Source organism: Pelophylax lessonae (genome assembly GCF_965119305.1).
Source record: "Pelophylax lessonae genome assembly, chromosome: 3".
Lineage (NCBI taxonomy): Eukaryota > Metazoa > Chordata > Amphibia > Anura > Ranidae > Pelophylax > Pelophylax lessonae.
In genome coordinates, this window is record NC_138770.1 from 38,179,646 (window position 1) to 38,205,641 (window position 25,996).

A 25,996-nucleotide genomic window follows, 5' to 3' on the forward strand; every position below is an offset into this window, starting at 1 on the left:
ATCCGTCCTGGTCTATGTAGTGGGTCTCAGGGGGTATCCTGTGTTGATTTGGAGGCCGTGGAAGGGCAACTAGCGGTGGATGACACTGGATTAAAAAGCTGGAGCTCCCTTCCAAGACATCCAGCTTGCTCGGCTCCCGGTCACGCCCCCGGAAAGCTGTGTTTTTAATGCAAGTGGATATTATTTAATAAAGATTCCTTTTATACGTACTTCCAATGGAGAATCCTCTTTATTTGGGTCACAGGGAAAGAATGCTTAGCATATACCAGGGTGTAATTATCTGGCATAGTCCTTCCCTGCTCAGACGGACAGTGGAGCAATAGTTCAAGGATACAGGCTTCAGTTTAAAGTTTTTCTGGTGAGTGGGGGCACAACAGGATAGCACCACTGAAGAGCACGTTTGAAGCCCTTTTTGGATTCATTTTATTGGAAGCACTATGGGCACTTTATGAACTTTATTGAAGTGTGCAATTCATTGATTGTTTTTTGTGTACAATGTTTACTAGCACAATTGTCACTTTATTGCACTGTAGCACATACTTTGTATAGAAGTGTTTTCATATGTGAGATTTGATAACACAAGCAGCGCTGATACAGGTTTTATTCTCCTGTTGACAGCTGAAGTGTAAAGGAAGTCCCAGGCAATTGAAGCTGTCAAAAAAAAGCAGCCGGGCAATGTTTATCAACAACATTGCTCAGCTGCTGAAACAGAAAGATAAAAAGAAACATTGTTTCTTTTTGTTTATTCATTTACAGATCAAAGGGATTTATTTCAATCTGCCAATGAAGTCGGTTTCATGTAAAAATATATATATCATACTATGCAATCAGCCATGATGTCAGGTCCCTCTGCCTCAATAGAGGGGTGGGGCCACAAGTCATCTGAGCATACCATTTCAAGCAACACGAGTCATATTGTATACAAATAGTATATGAAGATAGGATAAAATGCTTAGTTTGATACTGTATATAAATTGGAGTTCAGTCATTCATACTTTTGGCTCTGAGGAAGAGGGCTTGTCCCTCGAAACACATAAGCTGTTTTGGATGCAGAAAGGCCTTTCCTTTCCAGTAGAACGCTGTGGACCCGTAGGCAGTCTCATTTGCATTTTATAATACGTTTGTGTATGTCATGCGTTTGTAAGTATATCACTTGTTATATTTGTTCAATAAAATTGTGTAATCGTAGTGGCACCCTCTCTTTGTTGTTTTCTAGTGTACGTAAAGGATACCCAAAGTCCTAACGTATTTGCACTATAACTGGTTAAGTGGAGAGTCCACACTCAAGCGCAGGAGGGTTTTATTTGGTCCCCGTCATGAGAGTCAGCCCCATTCTCCTTAGTCCTCCCTTTACAAATAGAGTCCTGCCTTCAAATCTTCAGTGCCGCTGCAAAATCATGGCAGAAGTCAGGAGGGAGAGCACAACCGGATGCAAGCAGGACTTCAAACCTCTTCCAAATCCCCATTTTGGATTAACATCATCTATTTTTTTTGAGCCAGTGGCCACCATCATAACAACCTCACTAGTCATGATGGGTTATGCAGCCCACCTCTGATCCGTCCCTGATGGTGAAACTTAAGCTGGCCATAAATGGATCAAAATTTGGTCAGTTTAGTAGGGACCGGCCAAATTTCGATCCATCTACGGCCATTCCCCTTTGAGGGGAGTTGATCTAATGATTGATTCCTCTCGAAAAGGGCTGTTGGTCCATTTATGCTTGATCAGCCAGTCGGCTGCAGCACTAATCTGCAAATTCCGACAGCGGAGGAGTCCCCGCTGTCAAAATACAAATAGCGCAGAGCAGGGAAGATTCCTCCAACCACCTCGCTTGCGTCATTTATGGCCATCTTTATACCCGAATCTATGCGAATGAAGTACTGATACAATGTCACGATCTTCGTTAGTAGTGATTGCTTGGAAAGTTTTGAATGAATACCTGGAGGTTACACACGTAAACAGTGATTTTTGATTGTCGCAATTATGTAATGTAGTGTTGCCCTCTGAAGGATATCAATATTCACTTCCCTTAGGATACATATTGTTTATTTTATTTAGGAATATGAAGAGTTACATCTAGAAAAAGTAATATAAACCACTTTCAGCCAGCAGGTGGCAGTCTTAAGTAAATACACCTGCCTTCCCAGGTTGATAGCACAACGCTTGTACTGAAATTAACCACCCTGTTGTTTAGGACTGATCTCCCTTGCTCTGTATTATTCATAAGCAATATCTAGGTTTTGATGATCCTACAGAAGAGCAGAGGAGATCAGGATACACTGCAGGAGGAACTCCAATATTGACACACACCCCCCCCCCCCTTTTCCTTTCTCCAAACAGACTACGGCAGTTCCCTTGTGAAGTTTCTCTTATATTATGAAGAATGAAAGAGCACTCAAGTTTTCTGAGGTGTATATACGGTAAAGGTGTGCTTCTTCTCAGTGAGATCTCGGATGTACAGTAAAATATAATTCATAAAGAAGACATTTCCCGCACTCGGGACTTCAATGCAACTGGAAGGTTGTATAGGATTTTTGATAACTCAACTTGTGGGAAAGAAATTTCCTGCACTCAAGGCAGGAAATGTGGTTTCTCTCCTGTGTAAAATCTCTGATCTTCAGAAAGTTAAGACTTCTATAAAAAAAAAAAAAAACAACATTTCCCGCACTTCAGAATAGGACTACATTTTTGCCGCTAAGTGAGCCCTCTGATGTTTATAAAGGTTGGCCTTTTGTGAAAAACATTTCCAGCACTGAGGGCAGGAAAATGGCTTCTCGCCTCTGTGAGATCTCTGATGTCTACCGACATCGGATTTCTGTGCAAAACATTTCCCGCACTCAGGACAAGAATACGGCTTCTCCCCCAAGTGAGTCCTCTGGTGTTTGTTAAGGCTGGACTTCTCTGAAAAACATTTCCCGCACTCAGAGCAAGAATACGGCTTCTCCCCTCTGTGAGATCTTTGATGTCTATCAAGGTCTGATTTCTGTGCAAAACATTTCCAGCACTCCGGGCAGGAATATGGCCTCTCCCCGGTGTGAATCCTCTGATGTCTACGAAGAGGTGATTTCTCCGAAAAACATTTCCCACACTCAAGGCAGGAATGCGGCTTCTCACCCGTGTGAGACTTCTGATGTGTGTTGAGATGTTTTTTCTGTAAAAAACATTTCCCGCATTCAGGGCAGGAATAGGGCCTATCCCCCGTGTGAGATCTTCGATGCATGTTAAGAATGGACTTCCGGGAAAACCCTTTCCCGCACTCAGTGCAGGAAAAAGGCCTCTCCCCTGTGTGAGATCTCAGATGTACCATAAGGTAGGCCTTCCCTGAAAAACATTTACCACACTCAGCGCAAGAGAACGGCTTGTCACCGATTTGAAACCTCTCTGTGTGAAAATGGGATGTCTCTGAAAAATCTTTCCCGCACTCAGGGCAGGAAAATAACCTCTCCTTTGTAAGAGAATTGTAGTGAATGGCGAGTTCTGCTTTATGTGAACAATGCCCACACTCAGAACAGGTATATAGCTCTTCTGAGCTTTGATGCGCATTGCGACTTAAATCAGAATTCAAATTTTCCCCATATTCAGGAGAATTCTTCTCCCCCTTGATTTCAACACCATCCCCCATAATATATAGCCGATCAGAGTCAGAGGGGTTCAATGGTCTATCCACACTGTGAAAGCCCTCATTGAGAGTGGAGTTCATTGGGTAGGAGAAAAGACAATCTGGTGTGATGTCCTCATCTTCCATTTTACAAACTGGAGATAAAGTGAGATGATCCTTGGAGAGTTTCTTGCTGGCGTGTCCTGGAAATATACAAAAACAAGATTGAACACTTAAAGAAATATTATCAGAGGATGAGAAAGCTTGTAAAAATCCCCCAAGAGACACAATGCACCTAGTATTTTTCACTGTTCAAATATTGTGCTCCTCAATTTCCCATTTAAGACCTGAGACTAAGCCTAGACTCATCCACCTTCTTCGGGGAAGAGGGAGTGGAGTAATAACTATCAGCTTGTTTTGGTGTAAATAAAAGGCAGCTGGAAAAGATCGTTGTCATTCACAAATACACAAGCTGACAAAACACATGCCAGCTACTACACTAGTCTCTCTCCCAGATATAGCTGATGGGCAGGTCTGGGCTGTTTTCCAAGGGAGACTAGTGTAATAGCTGGCTTGCGTTTTCGTGAAGACAGCAATCTTCTCATTATCCATCATTCAAAACAACATAAGTAGACAGCTGCTATACTAGTTTCTCTCCCTGGAATAGCTGGTGGCTATTTAGGGCCAGAGACTGAACCAAGACACATGGACCTGCTTCAGAGAAGAGGGAGAGGAATATAAACTGTGAGCTTGTACTGTTGTAAATGACGGCAGCTGGACAAGATCGCTGTCATTCACAAAAACATAAGCTGACAAAACACCTGCCGGCTACTACACTAGTCTCTCTTCCAGATATAGCTGAAGGGCAGGTCTGGGCTGTTTTCCAAGGGAGACTAGTGTAATAGCTGGCTTGTGTTTTCATGAAGACAGCAATTTTCTCATTATCCATCATTCAAAACAACATAAATAGACAACATAAATAGACAGCTGCTATACTAGTTTCTCTCCCTGGAATAGCTGGCTGCTATTTAAGGCCAGAGACTGGAGAGGAGTTACAACTGTGAGCTTGTACTGTTGTAAATGACGGCAGCTTGACAAGATCGTTGTCATTCACAAAAACATAAGCTGACAAAACACATGCCAGCTAAACTAGTCTCTAGCAGATATAGCTGGTGGGCAGGTCTGGGCTCAGTTTTGCAAGGGATACTAGTGTAATAGCTGGCTTGTGTTTTCATGAAGACAGCAATAGTCTCATTATCCATCATTCAAAACAACATAAGTGCACAGCTGCTATACTAGTTTCTCTCCCTGGAATAGCCGATGGCAGTTAAGACTGTGCCAAGACACATCCACCTGCCTCAGGTAACAGGGAGCATAGTAGTAACTGTCAGCTTGTATTGTTGTAAATGACAGCTAAAAAGATTACTGTCATTTACAAAAACACAAGCCAGATACTACACTAGTCTCTTCCAGATATAGCTGGTGCGCAGATGTGGACTAGGTTTTCCAAGGGAGACTGGTGTAGTAGCTGGCTTATGTTGTTGTGGGCTTGTGCTTTTGTGAAGACAACAACTGTCTCTACAGGCCAACATTCAAAACATCATAAGTGCACAGCTGCTAGACTAGTTTCTCTCCCTGGAATAGCTGGCGGCTGGGTCTGGGCTCAGTCCTATTATAGTTGGTCTACTATTAAAGCTGTGCAGTGCAAATATGGTAGCAGAGAAAAGTTGAGGAGGCACAGGGCTGCAGAATGGATAGGGAGGTGGCTGCAGTGCCGGCTGTAGCTTCCACCCAATGGGAATGCCCACAAACTGGATATCATCCTACAAAGCAGAACCTCTTACTGGCCTATTAAAGATCAAAGAAGAATATATTATCGCTCACCTGTGCTGATCTCTGTAGGAGTGTCCTCCTCTTTGAATATCCTCGTCATCCAAGCCTCCTCCATATATTGCTGATCATCCCTCACATGCGTCTTTTCTATTTCACCCTCAAGTTTCATTTTAAGCAGATCTTCACCCTAAAACAAAATAATGGCAGAAAATAACATCCTCAATTCCTGTATAGCCCCCATCCCAAAAAAGTCCCACAATGTAAATCCAATGGCAATGTCATCTGGCGATGAAGATCCACATTATTCACAATGAATGACACCCCAATGACTTGCTGACACAAACACGACAACCCACGTAACAGCGATCTTAGCCTTGTGACCAATATAAACAAAAAAAACACACTACTCTAAGCCCCAGTGTATCAACCCGGTGACTCCGCACACTGCCGGGTGCTAGGTTCTAACAGGCTGTCCAGCGTGATCAGACAACCTGTCAAAATGAGAAGTAGAAGCACACAACGGGGGACTGCCCAATTAAGTGTGTGACAATTCTATGAATGAGTTCTATGAATAAATCTGTAAGAGGGTAAAATGCATTAGAGGAGGTGAGGCTTTGGAGGAGACATGTTAAAGCCTATTCATCATACGCTTGATCAGCAGTTTCCCTTTCTCCTCCTGACGAAAGATCTTTTCCGGTTGCTTCTTCATCGCAAATGGGTTACACCAGTCAATGATTGCCAGGATGCTGGAGAGCGCATGCAACATAACAGCCAATAAGGATAGGTGACTGTCTATGTGTTAGCAACCAAGACTCTGTGCGATCCACACAGTGTCATTGGTAGCTAGGATCTGGGAGGCTGGTTTGCAGGGCATTATTGTGCTAGGACACCAGCGGCATCCAGCATCCCAGCAGCCATGGCCCTGAGAGGGAAGTTAATGTTTAGTGGTAATAGTTAGAATGCCATCAAATGAATTACTTTGGGATTCAACAGTCAGAGGTTTGGCTGGCAAGCAAATTGGCCAAATTCTAATGTTACAAATAGCTTGGGTTTGGTTCAAATTTATAGTCAACCTGGACCCAAAACCCATACCTGGTCCACACATTGTCTTTACATGTCAGAGTGTTCAAAGGCTTAATGTTCCTGGACCCTCAACTTCACCTACCTGATCAAGATGAGGAATGGTGTGATCTTGTGTGGAATCCCGGGAATAAAGAGGACGGGGACATCTCTCTGATGGGTTCCTGGTATTAGGTGGCTCCATCATATCCTTGTGTCCTTTTGAAAACTTCTCTACTCTACCATACTTCTCATCATGCTCTTTATACTCTTCTTTAATACCAACATGATTATCCCCTCTGTTTCCATTCTGGATAAATAATACAAACATTTATTATAAAACGTGCTGTATATAAATCATAACTACCAATAATTGTCAATCATCTACCTGATCATGGTGAGGGGTGGGGTGACCTTCCTGTGTGGAATCCCGGGAATACGGAGGATGGGGACATCTCTCTGCTGGGTTTCTGTAGCTGGATGACTCCACCATGGTGTCCTGGTACAGATCTTTGTGTCCTTCTGTGTCCTCTATCACTCCATCCTCATCATCCTCCTCTTTTACCTCTTCTTCAACCTCAACTTTAGAAGCTCTCAGGTTTCCACTCTGAATATATAATAAAAATGACATCAATTGTAACAATGCAGATAATGTACAGATCCTAATGATACTATCAGTGATTGTTCCTCATCTACCTGATGATGGTGAGGGATGGTGTGACCTTCCTGTGTGGAATCCCGGGAATACAGAGGACGGGGACATCTCTCTGGTGGTTTCCCATTACTGGATACATCTGTAGGAAACACACACACACTGACTGAATAACGGAATTTTTGTAAAATCTTACCGTAAAATTCCTTTCTCTGAGTCCTCCGACAGTCGCCGCCCACTCATACAGTCTTCACTTATGGGGTATTGACTTCATCTCCGCAGGAGTTTCTAGGCATAAGACTTGTAAAAGAACAATAAATCTACATAGTCACACCCATGGGGGCTGTCCTTCTAGTCCAATACCCCCCTGCAATAGCCATCCCAATTCAGTTTGGTCGCAAGCAGTGAAAGTGTATAACAAAGGACCCCAAAAAGAGGGGCGGGGCCGGCGACTTTTGGAGGACTTAGAGAAGGGAATTTTACGGTAAGATTTTACAAAAATTCAGTTTTCTCTTACGTCCTCCTACAGTCGCCGCCCACTCATACACAGTCTTCACTTATGGGGACGTCCCAAAGCAGTGTAGACATGAGGGGTGGGCAACGCAACCGCCAGAAAAACAACGCAGTACCCACATCAGAGAAAGGAACCTTACATGTACAAGAAGGTAACCTTCTGGGTAACAAAAAAGGGCTCAACATGAGCAACAACCCAGGAAAACAAATAACCAAGGGGAAAACAACCCCAACAGATAGGGACCTGTACAAAAACCAGGGTTCCCTAAGGAACTGCCGCACAGAGAACTTTTCGGCCAAATGATGCATCAGCTGATGCCAGAACATCAATCTTGTAGAACTTCGAGAAAGTATGCACCGACGACCAAGTCGCAGCCTTGCACACCTGGGCCACCGAAGCCTGATGCCGATAGGCCCAGGACGTACTCATCGACCTGGTAGAGTGCGCCTTGACAGGGAAGGTAGGAACCCGTTCCCGCAACGAATAAGCCTGTACAATGGGTGTCTGATCCATTTGGCAATGGTTGCTGCAGACGCAGCCATACCCTTCCGAGGTCCCTCAGGAAGGACAAAGAGAGAATCTGATTTCCGAAAGGATTCAGTTGACGACAGGTAAACCCTGATCGCCCGGACAACATCCAAGGAATGTAAGGCAACCTCTTTTGGATGCTTAGGATTTGCACAAAGCGAAGGTAAAACAATGTCCTCATTCATGTGGAATTCCGAAACCACCTTTGGCAAAAAGGACTGATTAGGTCGCAAGGCCACCTTATCCCTATGAACCACCAGGTAAGGGGAGCGGCAAGACAACGCCGCCAACTCTGACACTCTGCGAGCAGAAGTGATCGCTACCAGGAAAGCAACCTTCCTAGATAGCATGGGCAACGAAAGTTCCCTGATGTTTTCAAAAGGGGAACGCTGCAACACGGACAGAACCAAGTTCAAGTCCCATGGAGGTAAGGGCTCCCTTCTAGGAGGAGCCAGGTGACACACCTTGAAGAAAGGTGTGAATCAAGGAATTAGACGCCACATGGCGCTGGAAAAGAACAGCCAGAGCAGAGACCTGGCCCTTAATCGTGGCCAACGCAAGGCGCTGATCCACACCAGTCTGAAGGAAAGCCAACATCCTCGCCACCGAGTAGGAACGAGGAGAGAAACCCCTGGACTCACACCAGGCAAAATAAGCTTTCCATGTACGGTAATAAATCTTACCAGAAAAGGCTTTTCTAGCCTCGATCAAAGTAGGAATGACCTCTGAGGAGAGACCCCGTCTCTCAGGACCTGGCTCTCAACAGCCAGGCCGTTAAAGCCAGCGACTGTAAAGCAGGATGGAAGATCGGTCCTTGAGACAGTAGATCTTCTCGCATTGGCAGCCACCACGGAGGCTCTACGGCCAGGTGAATGACGTCCACATACCAGGACTGGCAAGGCCAGTCCGGCGCCACCAGAATCACCAGCGATTGTTCCGAGGCCAACCTGTGAAGGAACCTGGACAACAACTGAATCGGAGGAAAGGCATAGATCAGCCGATACCGACGCCAAGGCACCACCAGCCCATCCGAGGCGTCTGCCAGAGGATCGCGCGTTCTTGCCATGAACCTTTCCACCTTGTGGTTTAGCCGAGACGCGAACAGATCCACATCCGGGGATCCCCATCTCGCACACAGCATTTGAAACACCTCCGGGTGTAGGGACCATTCCCCCTGGTCCAGGGACTGGCAGCTCAGATAGTCGGCCTGCCAATACTCCACACCCGGAATGTGAACCGCCGAAATCACCGGGACAGGATTCTCGGCCCAAGACAGAATACTGGTCACTTCCTGGGCCGCCCGGGCACTCCTGGTGCCCCCTTGGTGATTGATGTAAGCCACCGCAGTGGCATTGTCCGTCTGCACCCGGACAGGACGTCCCTGAAGAAATCCGACCAATGGATCAGGCACAGCCTGATCGCTCTCAATTTCAAAATGTTTCTCGGAAGGTAGGATTCCTCCTCCCACCAAGTGCCATGGGCAGACTTGTTGCCCAGGACTCCACCACAGCCCGATAGGCTGGCATCCGTGGTCACTACCGTCCACAGAATTGTCCGGAAGGATTTGCCGTCCGACACAGCCGGGGACTGGAGCCACCACAAGAGATCCATTCTGGTTTGGTGACTCAGAGACACTCTCAGGTCCAAGGACTGAGGCAGTCTGTCCCATCTGGCCAGGATCTCCGCTTGAAGAGAGCGCGTGTGAAATTGTGCAAATGGTATCGCCTCGAAGGCCGACACCATCAACCCCAGGGACCGCATACAGGTCCTGAGTGACAAGGATTTGTAGTCCCTGAGGGACCTGACCTCATTCTGCAGGGTCCGGAGCTTGTCCTCCAGCAAGAACACCTTTGCTTGAGTAGAGTCCAGAATCATTCCCAGATACTGGAGATGAACCGAAGGCGACAAAGTCGACTTCTGGACGTTGATTGTCCAACCGAACTCCTGAAGCTTCTGGACCGTAGTGGACAGATCGCGCAGCAGGCTCTGGCTGGCACTCGATCTTATCAGGAGATCGTCCAGATATCCCAAGACCGCAATGCCCTGTGCCCGCAACAGGCCCAGAACAGGCGCCAACACTTTGGTAAAGACCCTTGGAGCCAAAGCGAGACCGAAAGGCAAACGCCACAAACTGGTAATGTTCCTCCGCGATAGCGAATCGGAGGTACCTCTGATGGTCCTCGAAAATGGGGATGTGTAAATACGCATCCTTCAGGTCTATAGAGGCCAGGAACTCCCCCGCATCCAGGGAGGCCACCACCGAGCGGAGTGATTCCATGCAGAACTTTCGAACGCGCACGAAGCGGTTCAGCGCTTTTAAGTCCAGAATCGGATTCACTTTGCCCTCCTTTCTGGGCACGGTGAACAGATTTGAATAAAAACCCCGAAACCTGTCCCGATGAGGCACCGGGACGATCACCCCCTGAGCGAGAAGATCCTGCACCGCTTGATGTAGGTCCTGTAACCGCCCTGGGGTCAAATGAAGATTTGAAGGAAAGAATCTGTTCGCCGGCCATGAAAGAAATTCGATCTTGTACCCTGACCGAATGATTTCCTGAACCCACCTGGTTGGAGGAAACCGCCCAAACGTCCCCCCACCCCTGAAACGGGTGAGGGCGCCCCTTCAGGCCGAGGCGGACTGAGCCGCCGACCCAGCCTGGCCGGAATTGTGTTTGCCAAACCAGGGCTTCTTCTGGCCACCTTAGCCCTTGAAGGGTTTCCCCTTGTTCTGTGCCTTAAAGGCACGAAAGGACCCCTGAGTAGGTTTAAAGGAGGGGACCCGCTTACCGCGGAAAATCTTACCCTTAGGGTTCTGGGGCAGCAAAGTGCTCTTACCCCCAGTGACTCCTTTAACCAATTCATCCAGGAATTCCCCAAAAAGGCGAGACCCCGCATAGGGGATATCAGCCACCGTCTGCCTTGATTTTCTTGGTCAGCCGACCAACATTTCAACCAGATTAAGCGACGGTTAATCACAGCGACACTGGACAAGCGTATCGCCAAAGGGGCCTCATTTAGAGCCGCATCGCACAAATACATGACACCACGGTAGATCTGATCCACCATCTCCACTGTAGTGGGAGGGGCAGATTCGGCCACGAGGGTGCGTTTGAGCACCTTGGTCCAATCCGCCACAGCCTGAGCCACCATCACAGAGGCAAAAATAGGCTTGAGCATGGAACCCGCCACCATGTAGGCGTGTCGGGCAAGAGATTCCAGCCTCCTATCCGTAGGGTCCCTAAACACCGGAGAGTCCTCGGCAGGGAGCAGGGTAGATTTATTCAATCTGGCCACCGTGTGATCCACTTGAGGAGGCACACACCAGCGCGCCATCGTAGTGGCCGCAAAAGGGTAGAGAAGTTGAAACTTCTTAGGCACCACAAAGGTGTGTTTTAAATTATGCCATAGCTCATTCACCTTATGGTGAAACTCTGCGGGGCAAGGAAAAACCTGCGCCGTCTTCCGGGTCCTGTGTGTGCCAAAAAAGAGGACACAACGCCCGGAGGAGTGGGCTCATCCTCCAAATGTAGTGTTTCCTTTACCGCTAAGATCAACTCATCCATAGCCGCGCGTTTCTCGGGCGACCCGGGGGGGGGGTGGGGAGTCATCCACCCCTGCAACCTCCGCCTCCCCCTCAGACTCTTGCGGGTCCTGAGAAGAGCGAGACCCCAAAAGGGCCACGCTACCTACAGCAACCATATCACACTCAGAATCAGAAGAAAGGGAGATTATAGGCCTTTTCCTAGCAGCACGTTCAGACATCAGCACATCCATTTTTGACACCAAAGTTGCCACAACAGCAGCCAAATTAGTGACAGTAGAGGATTCAGAGGACCCTGAATCCCCCACCAAAGCTGGAGGAAAAAGCCAAAAACGCAGCACACTATTAGTGCACGGACGAACCTATGCTGTGTCCAGTGAGGTAGCCACCTCACATGGCTGCATCCCAGATGGACAGGGATGGGTCGTTTGTGAGGCCAGGGCGAACACATAGCCTGCGAAACGCTCGATGGCGGGCTGGGATTCCATCTGACCCTCTGTCCTGGAGAACCAGGACGGTCAGTCCGATTCCCGGCTCCACAGACGCCGTCTTCATCCGAAGATCCAACTAACTATCGCTGACAAAATAAACAGCTAGCAATGTAAAGAAAAAATTACATCTTTTGAAAATAAATCATATGAGAAAAAGAGAAAAGGCTGAGACTGTAGCCTCAGCACAGGGAAGCCTATCCACTCCTGAAGCTAGGCAGAAGACAAACTGAATTGGGATGGCTATTGCAGGGGGGGTATTGGACTAGAAGGACAGCCCCCATGGGTGTGACTATGTAGATTTATTGTTCTTTTACAAGTCTTATGCCTAGAAACTCCTGTGGAGATGAAGTCAATACCCCATAAGTGAAGACTGTATGAGTGGGCGGCGACTGTCGGAGGACGTAAGAGAAACATTGTTTCTGCGTTTATCAGATGATGGGGGATCTAGCTGGACCCTCTGTACTGCTCTCTCCTTACAATAAAGTCTCCTCTTACCCGGTGATGTGAGGGGCGGCTGATTCTCCATCATGACGTCCTTGTAGAGATCCTTGTGTCCTTCTAAATACTCCCACTCCTCCATGGAGAAATAGACAGTGACATCCTGACACCTTATAGGAACCTGACACACACAATGATACAGTCACCATCCAGACACATCCCTTGTCTGTTACTGGATAATGTCCCAGAATTCCCAGCACCGCTCACCTCTCCTGTCAGCAGCTCAATCATCTTCTTGATTACTTCTAGAATCTTCTTATTGCTTTTTATCTTAGGTGTAAGGGAGTGAGGTGGAGGCACTGTGATGGTCATATTATCTCCAGACTTCACAGGAGGAAAACTCTGTATTCAACATAAACAGTAATATGTCACATTCCCAGAACCCTCCTCACCTCTCTGGTCAGGTCTGTGTTTTATTAATAGAGATGAGTGATGTCATGTGACCTCCCAGAATCCTCCTCACCTCTCCAGTTAAGTCTGATTTATTAATAGAGATAAGAGTGATGTTAGATGACCTCCCAGAATCCTCCTCACCTCTCCTGTCTGGTCTGTGTTTTAATAATAGAGATAAGAACGACGTCATGTGATCTTCCAGAATCCTCCTCATCTCTCCGGTCAGGTCTGTGTTTTATTAAAAAAAATTGTGGTCATGTGACCTCCCAGAATTCTCCTTACCTCTCCAATCAGCAGGTAGAAGATCTCCAGGGTGAGGTTTAGTATCCTCTCAGTCATGTGACTCTGATCCTCTTCCATCCCCACTGGTGTGGTCATGTTATCTATGCGGGTTTCTCTGTAGATGGATAGAGGAGAATTATCTGGACTGTATTGGTTGTATAATATTAGATGGGCATGTAAGGGGTTAATAGCCAGGCTGCCATCAATGGAGAATTGGCACTGGTAGGTTGGGTTATGATGCTGTATTTACACTGGAGCGTGAGTATTTACGGGCAATTTTGAAGATTCGTGTGCATTTTAAAGCATGTTTTTTTTAGGCACATTCAGGTGTGAACATTTTTTTTTAGGCACATTCAGGTTGAACATTTTGGTTTTAGTCAATGGAAAGCAAAATTCAGGGAGAAATGTTTTTTTAGATTTGCAATAAGCTTGTTTCAGGCATTACCATTAAAGTCTATGGAGCCAAAAAACACCCCATTCTACTTCGAAAGTAGCTCATGTTCCTTTCGGCGCTGCAGGCCTCGAGCTACAGGCCCCTGAGAGTTTATATGTGAACAGGCATAATTTAAAAGCATGATATTTTGGTTGTTGAGTGGGTAAGAGCTTTGATCTTAAAAACCAGAAATCACTGTACGTAAACGGGGACATATTGTTCGTTGTGTTTCGAGCAGCTTGCAAACCTGTTATATTCTGTCCTACCTTCCTGATCAGAGATTATATTTTTCAAGCCACCAGGCCTAATTACATATAAAAGAAAAAAAGTTCATAACATCCCGGGCACAGGCCGTTAATCCCCGAATCCCGGACAGAGGCTATTGTTCCCCGAGAGAGCCATTCCGGACACAGGCCGTTCTCCATATGAAAAATCAAGAAAAAAGAGAAGATTGGGGTCCCCCCCAAAAAAATCTATACAATATCCTTACCTGCAGCCTAGCAGGGCAAGAAAGGGGGGGGGGTCAAGACCAAAAAAATGGCATGGGGAGGCCTGGGCACTGTCCTAATGAACATGTGAACAAGTCAAAATAAAATAAAAAACATTTTAAAGTACTGGAAAATTACAGATTCAAAAAAATGTTGGCCTGCAATGCCTGTTGCATGTGAATAAAGGACAAGATTATCACTATACCAAGGTTACATAGTAGTTGAGGTTGAATAAAGACAATAGTCCATCCAGTTCAACCTGTGTAGGTGTGTGTGACCGTAATCATTTCTCATACCCCTGAATGTTCTGATCCTCGAGATGTACATCCAAGAGTCTTTTGAAAGTAGCCATACTTCCCACAGAAACCACCTCTTGTGGTAGAGAATTCCACAATCGCGTAGCCCTAACAGTAAAGAACCCCCTGTGTTGCCTGAGGTTAAAACACTTCTCCTCTAATCGCATTGTATGCCCTCGAGTCCTCATGCAATCCTTTCGACTGAATAGCTTTTTTTCTATGCTGAGATCACCATTGAGGTATTTATAAATTGCTATCATGTCCCCTCTCAGGCGTCTCTTCTCCAGGGAGAATAAATCAAGCGATTGCAGACGTTCATAATTAAGGTCCTCCAATCCCCTAATTAGTTTAGTTGCCCTTCTCTGGACTCTCTCCAGCTCCAACACATCCCTCCTGAGGACCGGCGACCAGAACTGGACAGAATACTCCAGATAACATCGGACCAGAATTTTATAAAGTGGTAGAATTATAGATTTATCTCTGGAATACATCCCTTTTTTAATGCATGCCAATATTCTGCCTGCTTTGGCAGCTGCCGCTTGACATTGCATGCTATTGCCTGCAATGTCAAGCTGGTGAGGTTCCTTATTTGCCTATGATGCATGGTGGTGTCGTCCACCAATTCAACACAGCACCCTGCATGAACCGTGGGTGAGCCGGTAAGGTATGTGATGGGTACAATACAAAACCTTTGGGGCAGAGCTGCACATTTTTTTTATTGGGAGCACCTGGAAATCATGCCACTTCTTGCCTTGGCTTCTCCTAGTAACTTAGCATTCCATTGGCTAAGATTCAGATTACTTTATTAATCGTGAAGGGAAATTATTAGTATACAGTTATACTTAACGAAGAACAACGCAAAAACACAATAGCAAACATACCATAAATCCCCACTAACAACAAAATATTATAAACAATAATATGAATTCAAATAAAACAAATCGAAAACGAAATTAAATACTATAAATCAACATACCATCCTTTTAAAACACTGAATTAAATAAAGAACAACCATTGAAAAAAAATAAATAAAGAAATAAATCAAACCACAAAAATTCAAAATATTGCATTTCTTTCCCTCAATATTAGACTAATGATTGTGACACATAAATTACCTAATACTAGCATAAAATACACTTAAAACAGGGCTCGACAATTCCCGGGCGCCAGGTCGCATTGGCGACTAGAAACTTAGTCCGGGCGCCTAGGATTTCAGCCATCTGCTGTCAGGCATCGGGGCGCCGCTCTGTGATGCAGAGATTTGAAATCCCCGCGGCTCCTATCCATAATTCTCTGTGTCCTGACAAGGCATTTTGATTGGTCAGCACCGTCACATGGACGGCGCTGACCAATCAGAACCGGCTGCCTCTTCTCCACTTTCAGCACATCTATAGGACGCACTGCTTGACTCTGTCAGCCCTCCTCGTTGCGGTCACCCGGCACACATCCATCTGACATCAGGTAAGGGTGCTGGGTCCGCGGCGGTACAAGGGGTGGGCAGATCAATCTATTGTAGAAAGGGGGGGGGCGCAGAGCAAGTGAAGTGCTGACACTGTGTTAACTATTTTCTGGGCAACAAGTGACTTCCGCTGGGCGCCTGTCGCGCTAAAACACTGCAGAGCTGTAAGAAGGATGTGCCGAGTGCACTCCTGCACTCGGCACAAGCCTGGGACCCGGACTTCACTTCCCTGCCAGGCAGAGCCGCAGGGTAATCTCTGCCTGACAGACGCTTACGAGTCCCGGCAAGGCGCAACGTCACCGGGAGGCGGGATCGGAGAGGACAATAGAGAGCCGCCAGGAAGGAATCAGCCAGCCAGCCAGTGCATCCGAAAAGTAAGCAGATTTGCATCTACAGTTGAATTGGCATACTCTGGGTGAAGGTGGTGATGGGGGGGGGGGGGGGGGGTGGTGGTATCAGAGGTTATATAATTACCAATGGTAATATGCAGCATGAGGGGTTAATGTATTGTCACTGGTCACTAATGCATTAGTGACCAGTGTCAGAAAATTAACCCCTTTGTGCTGCATTAGTGGCAGTAGTATCAGTGTTCATTAGTATAAGTGTTCATTTATGCTGCAGCATGTAGGGGTTTATAAACACTGCCACTACTGCAGCACAAAGGGGTTAATTTTCTGACACTGGTCACTAATGCATTAGTGACCAGTGGCAATACATTAACCCCCTTCATGCTGCATTTTACAAAGTCCGCCCTGTGTGTGAGGTGGGGAAATGGTGCACCAGGTCTTGGCTCTGCACTGAATTTCATGTGTCAGCCGCTCCCCATCCCACTGCTCCAGCCTGCCTGTGCTTCACTGCATCCTCAGCCCCTGGGGGAGGTGGGAATGCAGACTGAGCCCATCCTGCCATGGCTAAGGGAAAGGGAACCACCTACAATTAGTTGGGGGGCACAGTTTACCTCTTATTGGCCAGGTGTGGGAGCCCCCCCCCCATAGACATGTGTGTGGGGGAGCAGAGCAGGCCATTTTCTGAGTGTATAGGAGGAAGCTGGAGGTGGGGGAGTGCCACACTTCTGGAGAATTCTTCTGTACACACCATAGAGCTGTACATATACACATCTGCCTGAGACTTTCACTCTCTCCCACCCTCTATCTCCCTCCCCCTCCCCTCTCTTTCCTTCTCTCTCTCTCACCCCCCCCCTCTCCCCTTCTTTCCATTTCTTTCCCTTTTTATTTCTTTCTTTTTTTTTTCTGGGCGCGGGCCGCTTTATTTTAAAAAAAAACTGGCTCCTAACTTTTTTAGCTGGCTCCTAGATTCAAAGAAAATTTGTCAACCCCTGACTTAAAACATTTGGTCATGAAATAAATCATAAACATCAAAATCATAAATATGATTTTTTTTAAACATAAAAATCATAAACATAATGAAAATACATTTAAAAACATCTGGTCCAGGTTAACCCCCCCCCCCCCCCCCAAATAAAATGCATGTAAAAAGTGCAAAAAAAAAAAAAAAGCTTTCAGGGTCCCGTATGTCTGTGCTCACATGCTTTCTCTGACGCTTTAGGGCTTCCTTCATTGTCTGGTCCCAAACTCCTCCCCTTAACAGTCCTGTGTAGCACTTACCTCCGAAGAAGCCAGTGATGTTTAGGGCTCCTGATTCTGGGTGAAGACCGTTTCAACAATGCCACACCCTCTGATACACCGAGGCTGGAAAAGGAGGATTTATTTGAGCTACAGACTCAACAAGGCGACAATAAGAATATGGCATCAACAATAAACAAAAATAGACAAATAAACAAATTTGTACAATGCAAACAATGAGAGGACTAAGTGACCCTGTGCCTGTATCCTAAATGTAGGGGGTCCTAACTAAAGGAGGTACTAGAAGCTATAAGGGTTAAGTCTCTCTAAAACCCATCCCACTGGCCAGTGTGGTATTCAATGTTGGGGCCCACGGTGCTGCGTTGGAGCACTTAGGTCTATTTTATCCCACAGTAAAGTTGGCACTGTCCCTTCATAAGAAGATTAGGGAGGTTGAGGCTAGTGGCCTCTCACCACTATCCAGTCCATTATGAATCCTGATGACAGGAACCTGTGGCATTGGTGGCAACTCCGGACTCTGCAGTGGTGATCTCTCACAAAACAAGTGATGTCCTCCTTCATCCAGCCAGATGGATTTCTCCAAGGGCAATGGTCTCTGTGCGAATGTAGCAGCACAGTCCCACACTGACACTGCGGTGAGCTTTGGCAATAGCAGTTTCTCCAACTCAGACACCCTTCAACAGTCACCTCCCACTCCCCACATGGACTGCCTAGAGCCCGGGCTTCTCCTACCTTTTTGTAGCACACCATCCTCCTGGGACTTTTAGTTACATACAGTTCTCCACTTGAGGATGCCTCCTAGGGACCACATATTCCACAATTATAAAAAGCTCCCTGCAGTCTTGCCCCGCAGCCAATCACAGTTACCTTTGTATACTGGGCAGGGCTCTGGCTGCAGTTGCAGCCCTATCCCAGCACCGGTGTCCTCTTGCCAGTTCTTTTTTTGTCCCTTTCACTCTCACATATAATCATAGGGATTTGTTTACAAATGTCAGATAGTTGGGGGGTATCCTTCACACCATCACCCCACATTCCTCTAGTGTCTCTTCCCTGCTGGAGGTAGAAAAGGACAGACCTTTTCCTTTTGTTTTCCCTATTACTAAATCCAGTGGAAGTCCTTATCTCTGCAACAGGGTGATGTAGGGGGGTGTCATGGACAGGGGTACAGAGATGAGGGAGGCTGGCCAATATGCGAGAAATCAACATCTGTTCTACATCCTCATAATTCAACCAGCACGCTGGCAGATTGTAGCTAAAAGCCAAAGTTATAGAGAAGAAACAGGTAACAAAAGTAAAACAGCACACACTCCAATTTTCCAAGGCTGCCACCTGAAGCCAAGGGTGGAGTCTTCCCGAACATCTAAATGGAGCAAGCATTCTGACTGAGGGAGGATAAGGATGAGCTAAATCTTCCTGTGCTTGGCTCGAGGCAGGTTCACTCAACATTACAGAAGTTCAAGTGCTGAATCCGAACCTCATTAAAGTCAACCAGAGCCAAAACGTAAACATCAATTCTGTCCTCCCCTTCCTCCCTAATATCTCTCTGGACGGGTGACCTCCACAGGAAACAGGCTGCCCACTCGTTCCTCCATAATATCTCTCTGGACGGGTGACCCCCGCAGGAGACAGGCTGCCCTCTCGTTCCTTCCTAATAGCTCTCTGGACGGGTGACCTCCGCGGGAGACAGGCTGCCTCTTGTTCCTCCCTAATATCTCTCTGGACGGGTGACCCCTGCAGGAGACAGGCTGCCCTCTCATTCCTCCCTAATATCTCTCTAAATGGGTGACCCGCGCAGGAGACAAGCTGCCCTCTCATCCCTCCCTAATATTTCTCTGGATTGGGATGCCCGCTGGAGATAGGCTGCTTTCTCGTTCCTCCCTAATATCTCTCTGGACGGGTGACCCCCACAGGAGACAGGCTGCCCTCTCATTCCTCTCCAATAGCTCTTTGGACAGGTGACCCCCGCAGGAGACAGGCTGCCCTCTCATCCCTCCCTAATATTTCTCTGGATGGGGACGCCCGCTGGAGACAGGCTGCCCTCTCGTTCCTCCCTAATATCTCTCTGGACCGGTGACCCCGCCCCCCACAGGAGACCGGCTGCCCTCTCGTTCCTTCCTAATATCTCTGGACGGGTGACCCCTGCAGGAAACATTCTGCCCACCCGTTCCTGCCTAATACTTCTCTGGATGGGTGACCTCTGCAGGAGACAGGCTGCCCTCTCGTTCCTCCATAATATCTCTCTGGATGGGTGACCCCCGCAGGAGGCAGGCTGCCCTCTCGTTCCTCCCTAATATCTCTCTGGACCGGTGACCCCACCCCCCACAGGAGACCGGCTGCCCTCTCGTTCCTTCCTAATATCTCTGGACGGGTGAGCCCTGCAGGAAACATTCTGCCCACCCGTTCCTTCCTAATACTTCTCTGGATGGGTGACCTCTGCAGGAGACAGGCTGCCCTCTCGTTCCTCCACAATATCTCTCTGGATGGGTGACCCCCGCAGGAGGCAGGCTGCCCTCTCGTTCCTTCCTAATATCTCTATGGACGGGTGACCCCCACACAAGGCATGCTGCCCTCTCGTTCCTCCCTAATAGCTCTTTGGACGGGTGTCCACAGCAGGAGACGGGCTGCCCTCTCATCCCTCCCTAATGTTTCTCTGGATGAGTGACGCCCGCTGGAGACAGGCTGCCCTCTTGTCCCTCCCTAATATCTCTCTGGACAGGTGAAACCCCCCCCCCCCCGCAGGAGACAGGCTGCACTCTCGTTCCTCCCTAATATCTCTGGACGGGTGACCCCTGCAGGAGACATTCTGCCCTCCCGTTCCTCCCTAATATTTCCCTGGATGGGTGACCCCTGCAGGACACAGGCTACCCTCTCGTTCCTCGCTAATATCTCTCTGGACAGGTGACCCACCCCTGCAGGAGACAGGCTGCCTTCTCGTTCCTCCCTAATATCTCTCTGTGACCCCCGCAGGAGACAGGCTGTCCTCTTGCTCCTCCCTAATATCTCACTGGATGGGTGACCCCTGCCGGAGAAAGGCTGACCTCTCATTCCTTCCTAATATCTCGCTGGACAGGTGACCCCTGCAGGAGACAGCCTGCCCTCTCGTTACTCCCTAATATCTCTCTGTGACCCCCGCAGGAGGCAGGCTGCAGTCTCGTTCCTCCCTAATATCTCTCTGGATGGGTGACCTCCGTAGAAGACAGGCTGCCCTCTCGTTCCTCCCTAATATCTCTCTGGATGGGTGACCTCCGTAGAAGACAGGCTGCCCTCTCGTTCCTTCCTAATATCTCTTTGGACAGGTGACCCCCCCCCCCCTCAGGAGACAGGCTGCCCTCTCGTTCCTCCCTAATATCTCTGGACGGGTGACCCCTGCAGGAGACATTCTGCCCTCCCGTTCCTCCCCAATATTTCTCTGGATGGGTGACCTCCGTAGAAGACAGGCTGCCCTCTCGTTCCTTCCTAATATCTCTTTGGACAGGTGACCCCCCCCCCTCAGGAGACAGGCTGCCCTCTTGCTCCTCCCTAATATCTCTCTGGACAGGTGACCCCTGCAGGAGACAGGCTGCCTTCTCGTTCCTCCCCAATATCTCTCTGTGACCCCCGCAGGAGACAGGCTGCCCTCTTGCTCCTCCCTAATATCTCTCTGGATGGGTGACCACTGCAGGAGACAGGATGCCTTCTTGTTCCTCCCTAATATCTCTCTGTGACCCCCGCAGGAGACAGGCTGCACTCTCGTTCCTCCCTAATATCTCTCTGGATGGGTGACCCCTGCAGAAGAAAGGCTGCCCTCTCGTTCCCTAATATCTCTCTGCATAAGTGACCTCCGCAGGAGACAGGCTGCCCTCTCGTTCCTTCCAAATATCTCTCTTGACATGTGACCCATGCAGGAGACAGGCTGCCTTCTCGTTCCTCCCCAATATCTCTGGACGGGTGACCCCCTGCAGGAGACAGGCTGCTCTCTCGTTCTTCCCTAATATCTCTCTGGACGGGTGACCCCCGCAGGAGACAGGCTGCCCTCTGGTTCCTCCCTAATATCTCTCTAGACGGGTGACCCCAGCAGGAGACAGGCTGCCCTCTCGTTCCTCCCCAATATCGCTCTGGATGGGTGACCCCCGCAGGGGACAGGCTGCCCTCTCGTTCCTCCCCAATATCTCTCTGGAGGGATGACCCCCACAGGAGACAGGCTGCCCTCTCGTTCCTTCCCAATATCTCTCTGGATGAGTGACCTCTGCAGGAGACAGGCTGCCTTCTCGTTCCTCCCTAATATCTCTCTGGACAGGTGACCCCCCCCCCCCCCCGCAGGAGACAGGCTGCCCTCTTGTTCCTTCCTAATATCTCTGGAAAGGTGACCCCCGCAGGAGAAAGGCTGCCCTCTCCTTCCTCCCTAATATCTCTCTGGATGGGTGACCCCCGCAGGAGAAAGGCTGCCCTCTCGTTCCTCCCTAATATCTCTCTGGATGGGTGACCCCCGCAGGAGACAGGCTGCCCTCTCGTTCCCTCCTAATATCTCTCTGGATGGGTGACTCCCCCTGGAGAAAGGCTGCAATCTCGGTCCTCCCCTAATAGCTCTCTGGACGGGTGACCCCCGCAGGAGAAAGGCTGTCCTCTCGTTCCTTCCGAATATCTCTCTGGATGGGTGACCCTTGCAGGAGACAGGCTGCCCTGTCGCTCCTCCCTAATATCTCTCTAGACGGTGGACCCCCGCAGGGGATAGGCTGCCCTCTCGTTCCTTCCTAATATTTCTCTGGATGGGGACGCCCGGTGGAGACAGGCTGCCCTCTCGTTCCTTCCTAATATTTCTCTGGATGGGGACGCCCGCTGGAGACAGGCTGCCCTCTCGTTCCTTCCTAATATTTCTCTGGATGGGGACGCCCGCTGGAGACAGGCTGCCCTCTCGTTCCTTCCTAATATTTTTCTGGATGGGTGACCCCTGTAGGAGAGAGGCTGCCCTCTCGTTTCTTCCTAATATCTCTCTGGATGGGTGAGCCAGCTATAACCTAGGTTGCTAATATGACCTACATGCATTTACAGCTAGACCTGCTAATACAGTGCATATGTTTATATGTGAGAGATAAAAGCAGTTATTTACTGTGATTTTATGTTTGGATGTCATATAACAGTTGTATATTGTGTTCACAGAAGCAAAAAGGAAATATGCCTGTAAGATTCATTTATATGCCTGTAAGGTAAGCTCAGACACAGCAGAATTTAAACCAGAAAGCACAGAGTTAAACTTTATTACCCATAAGGAGTTTGTGGCCAATCACAGCCAATCTCACACTCAGCAACAGTCTTGGCCAATTACAGCCAGCCTTACACCCATTTTTTGTCTACAGTTCCATGTTCTCAGGCAGCATTCTCATTCCACTACAGAGAGGAGATCTGTACAGACACACAGATCCACAGAGTCAGTTTTATGGAAGCAAGTGGCCAAAAATAGGTAATTAACAGTTATACATGTTCCTATTGTTAGTAATGTTATCAGAACTGTATACTGAACTAGTTATGTGTTCACTTGTAGTTCCACCAAACACAAACTCAAACTATTGAACTCAAACAAATACGCAAAGTTATACCAAACTTCAAAAGTTATAGCAAACAGCAATAGAGAAGAAAGAATATTGATTAAGCATCAGATATACCCCTTTAGAGAGATCATAAAGTGTTTAAACAATTGAGAGTACAGATACTGAAGAGAGAAATATATCTACCATTTGTTATACTGTATTCAGCACATGTTGTACATGGACTGTCTGCTGCTAAGTGTCAGTGTTATCTATGAAGAAAAGTTGAAGTTAATAAAGAAGATATCTTAAGCGTTTGGTGTGCTCTTTAAACCTACTGCTTTCCATAGAACGGTATTAGAGGAATTTATAGAGTAACAGACAGTCTGGTTAGACTGAAGTCAGAGAAATGAAGTTCTCCTAATGCCACAGCGCATAAGGCACTTTGTAGTGCTGAGCCTGCCACAACCCCCGCAGGAGACAGGCTGCCCTCTCGTTCTTTCCTAATATCTCTCTAGACGGGTGACCCTCGTAGGAGACAGGCTGCCCTCTCGTCCCTCCCTAATTTCGCTCTAGACGGGTGACCCTCATAGGAGACAGGATGCCCTTTCGTTCCTCCCGAATATCTCTCTGGATGGGTGACCCCCGCAGGAGACAGGCTGCCCTCTCGTTCCTCCCTAATATCTCTCTGGACGGGTGACCCCTGCAGGAGACAGGCTGCTCTCTCCTTTCTCCCTAATATCTCTCTGGATTGGTGACCCCCATAAGAGACAGGCTGAACTCTCGTCCCTCCTTAATATCGCTCTAGATGGGTGACCCCTGCAGGAGACAGGCTGCTCTCTCCTTTCTCCCTAATATCTCTCTAGACAGGTGACCCCTGCAGGGGACAGGCTGACCTCTCGTCCCTCCCCAATATTTCTCTGGATGGCTGACCCCCGCAGGAGACAGGCTGCCCTCTCGCTCCTTCCTAATATCTCTCTGGATGGGTGACCCCCACAGGAGACAGGCTGCCTTCTCGTCCCTCCCTAATATTTCTCTGGATTGGTGACCCCCACAGGAGACAGGCTGCCCTCTCGTTCCTCCCGAATATCTCTCTGGATGGGTGATCCCAGCAGGAGACAGGCTGCCCTCTCGTTCCTCCCCAATATCTCTCTGGATGGGGACGGGTGACCCCGCAGGAGACAGGCTGCCTTTCCGTCCCTCCCTAATATCTCTCTGAATGGGTGACCCCCCCAGGAGAGAGGCTGCCCTCTCGTCCCTCCCTAATATCTCTCTGGATGGGTAACCCCCGCAGGAGACAGGCTGCCCTCTCATTCCTCCCTAATATCTCTCTGGACAGGTGACCCCCACAGGAGACAGGCTGCCTTCTCATTCCTCCCTAATATCTCTGGAAAGGTGGCCCCCGCAGGAGACAGGCTGCCCTCTCTGTCCTCCCTAATAGTTCTCTGGACGGGTGACCCCCGCAGGAGACAGGCTGCCTTCTCATCCCTCCCTAATAGCTCTCTGGACGGGTGACCCCTGCAAGGGACAAGCTGCCCTTCCATTCCCTCCCTAATATCTCTCTGGATGGGTGACCCCCGCGGAGACATGCTGCCCTCCCGTTCCTCCCTTTATATCGCTCTAGACGGGTGACCTCTGCAGGAGACCGGCTGCCCTCTCGTTCCACTCTAATATCTCTCTGGACAGGTGATCCCCGCAGGAGACAGGCTGCCCTCTCGTTCCTTCCTAACATCTCTCTAGACGGGTGACCCCAGCAGGAGACAGGCTGCCCTCTCGCTCCTTCCTAATATCTCTCTGGACGGGTGATCCCGCAGGAGACAGGCTGCCCTCTCGCTCCTCCCTAATAGCCCTCTGGATGGGTGACCCCCGCAGGAGACAGGCTGCCCTCTCGTTCCTCCCTAATATCTCTCTGGACGGGTGATCCCGCAGGAGACAGGCTGCCCTCTCGCTCCTCCCTAATATCTCTCTGGACGGGTGATCCCGCAGGAGACAGGCTGCCCTCTCATTCCTCCCTAATGTTTCTCTGGATGGGTGACCTCCGCAGGAGGCAGGCTGCCCTCTCGCTCATTCCTAACATCTCTCTGGACGGGTGACCCCTGCAGGAGACAGGCTGCCCTCTCGCTCCTCCCTAATAGCCCTCTGGATGGGTGACCCCCGCAGGAGACAGGCTGCCCTCTCATCCCCTCCCTAATATTTCTCTGGATGGGTGACGCCAGCTGGAGACAGCCTGCCTTCTCGTTCCTCCCTAATATCTCTCTGGACAGGTGACCCCCACAGGAGACAGGCTGCCCTCTCATTCCTCCCTAATATCTCTCTGGATGGGTGACCCCCGCAGGAGACAGGCTGCCCTCTCATTCCTCCCTAAGATCTCTCTGGATGGGTGACCTCTGCAGGAGACAGGCTGCCCTCTCGTCCCTCCCTAATATCTCTCTGGATGGGTGACCCCAGCAGGAGACAAGCTGCCCACTCGTTCCTCCCTAATATATCATTGGACGGGTGACCCCTGCAGGAGACAGGCTGCCCTCTCGTTCCTTCCTAATATCTCTCTAGACGGGTGACCCCAACAGGAGACAGGCTGCCCTCTCGTCCCTCCCTAATATCTCTCTGGATGGGTGACCCCAGCAGGAGACAGGCTGCCCACTCGTTCCTCCCTAATATATCATTGGACGGGTGACCCCTGCAGGAGACAGGCTGCCCACTCGTTCCTTCCTAATATCTCTCTGGATGGGTGACCCCAGCAGGAGACAGGCTGCCCTCTCGTTCCTCCCTAATATCTCTCTGGACGGGTGATCCCGCAGGAGACAGGGTGCTCTCTCATTCCTCCCTAA

General features: G+C 48.7%; 2 protein-coding genes across 2 annotated transcripts in view; one reads left to right on the plus strand and one right to left on the minus strand.

The window, feature by feature from the left end:
- Nucleotides 1-25,996, plus strand: part of LOC309550283 (uncharacterized protein) — a 1,519,274-nt gene that overhangs the window by 1,224,533 nt on the left and 268,745 nt on the right.
- LOC309549998 (uncharacterized protein) overlaps nt 2,521-25,996 on the minus strand; it is a 137,970-nt gene continuing 114,494 nt past the window's right edge. Inside the window, exon 13 of the mRNA XM_082250472.1 lies at nt 2,521-3,280. Within this exon, the coding sequence (XP_082106598.1) occupies nt 2,679-3,280 (602 nt within the window). The 3' untranslated portion in view covers nt 2,521-2,678. The remainder of the gene's footprint in view (nt 3,281-25,996) is intronic.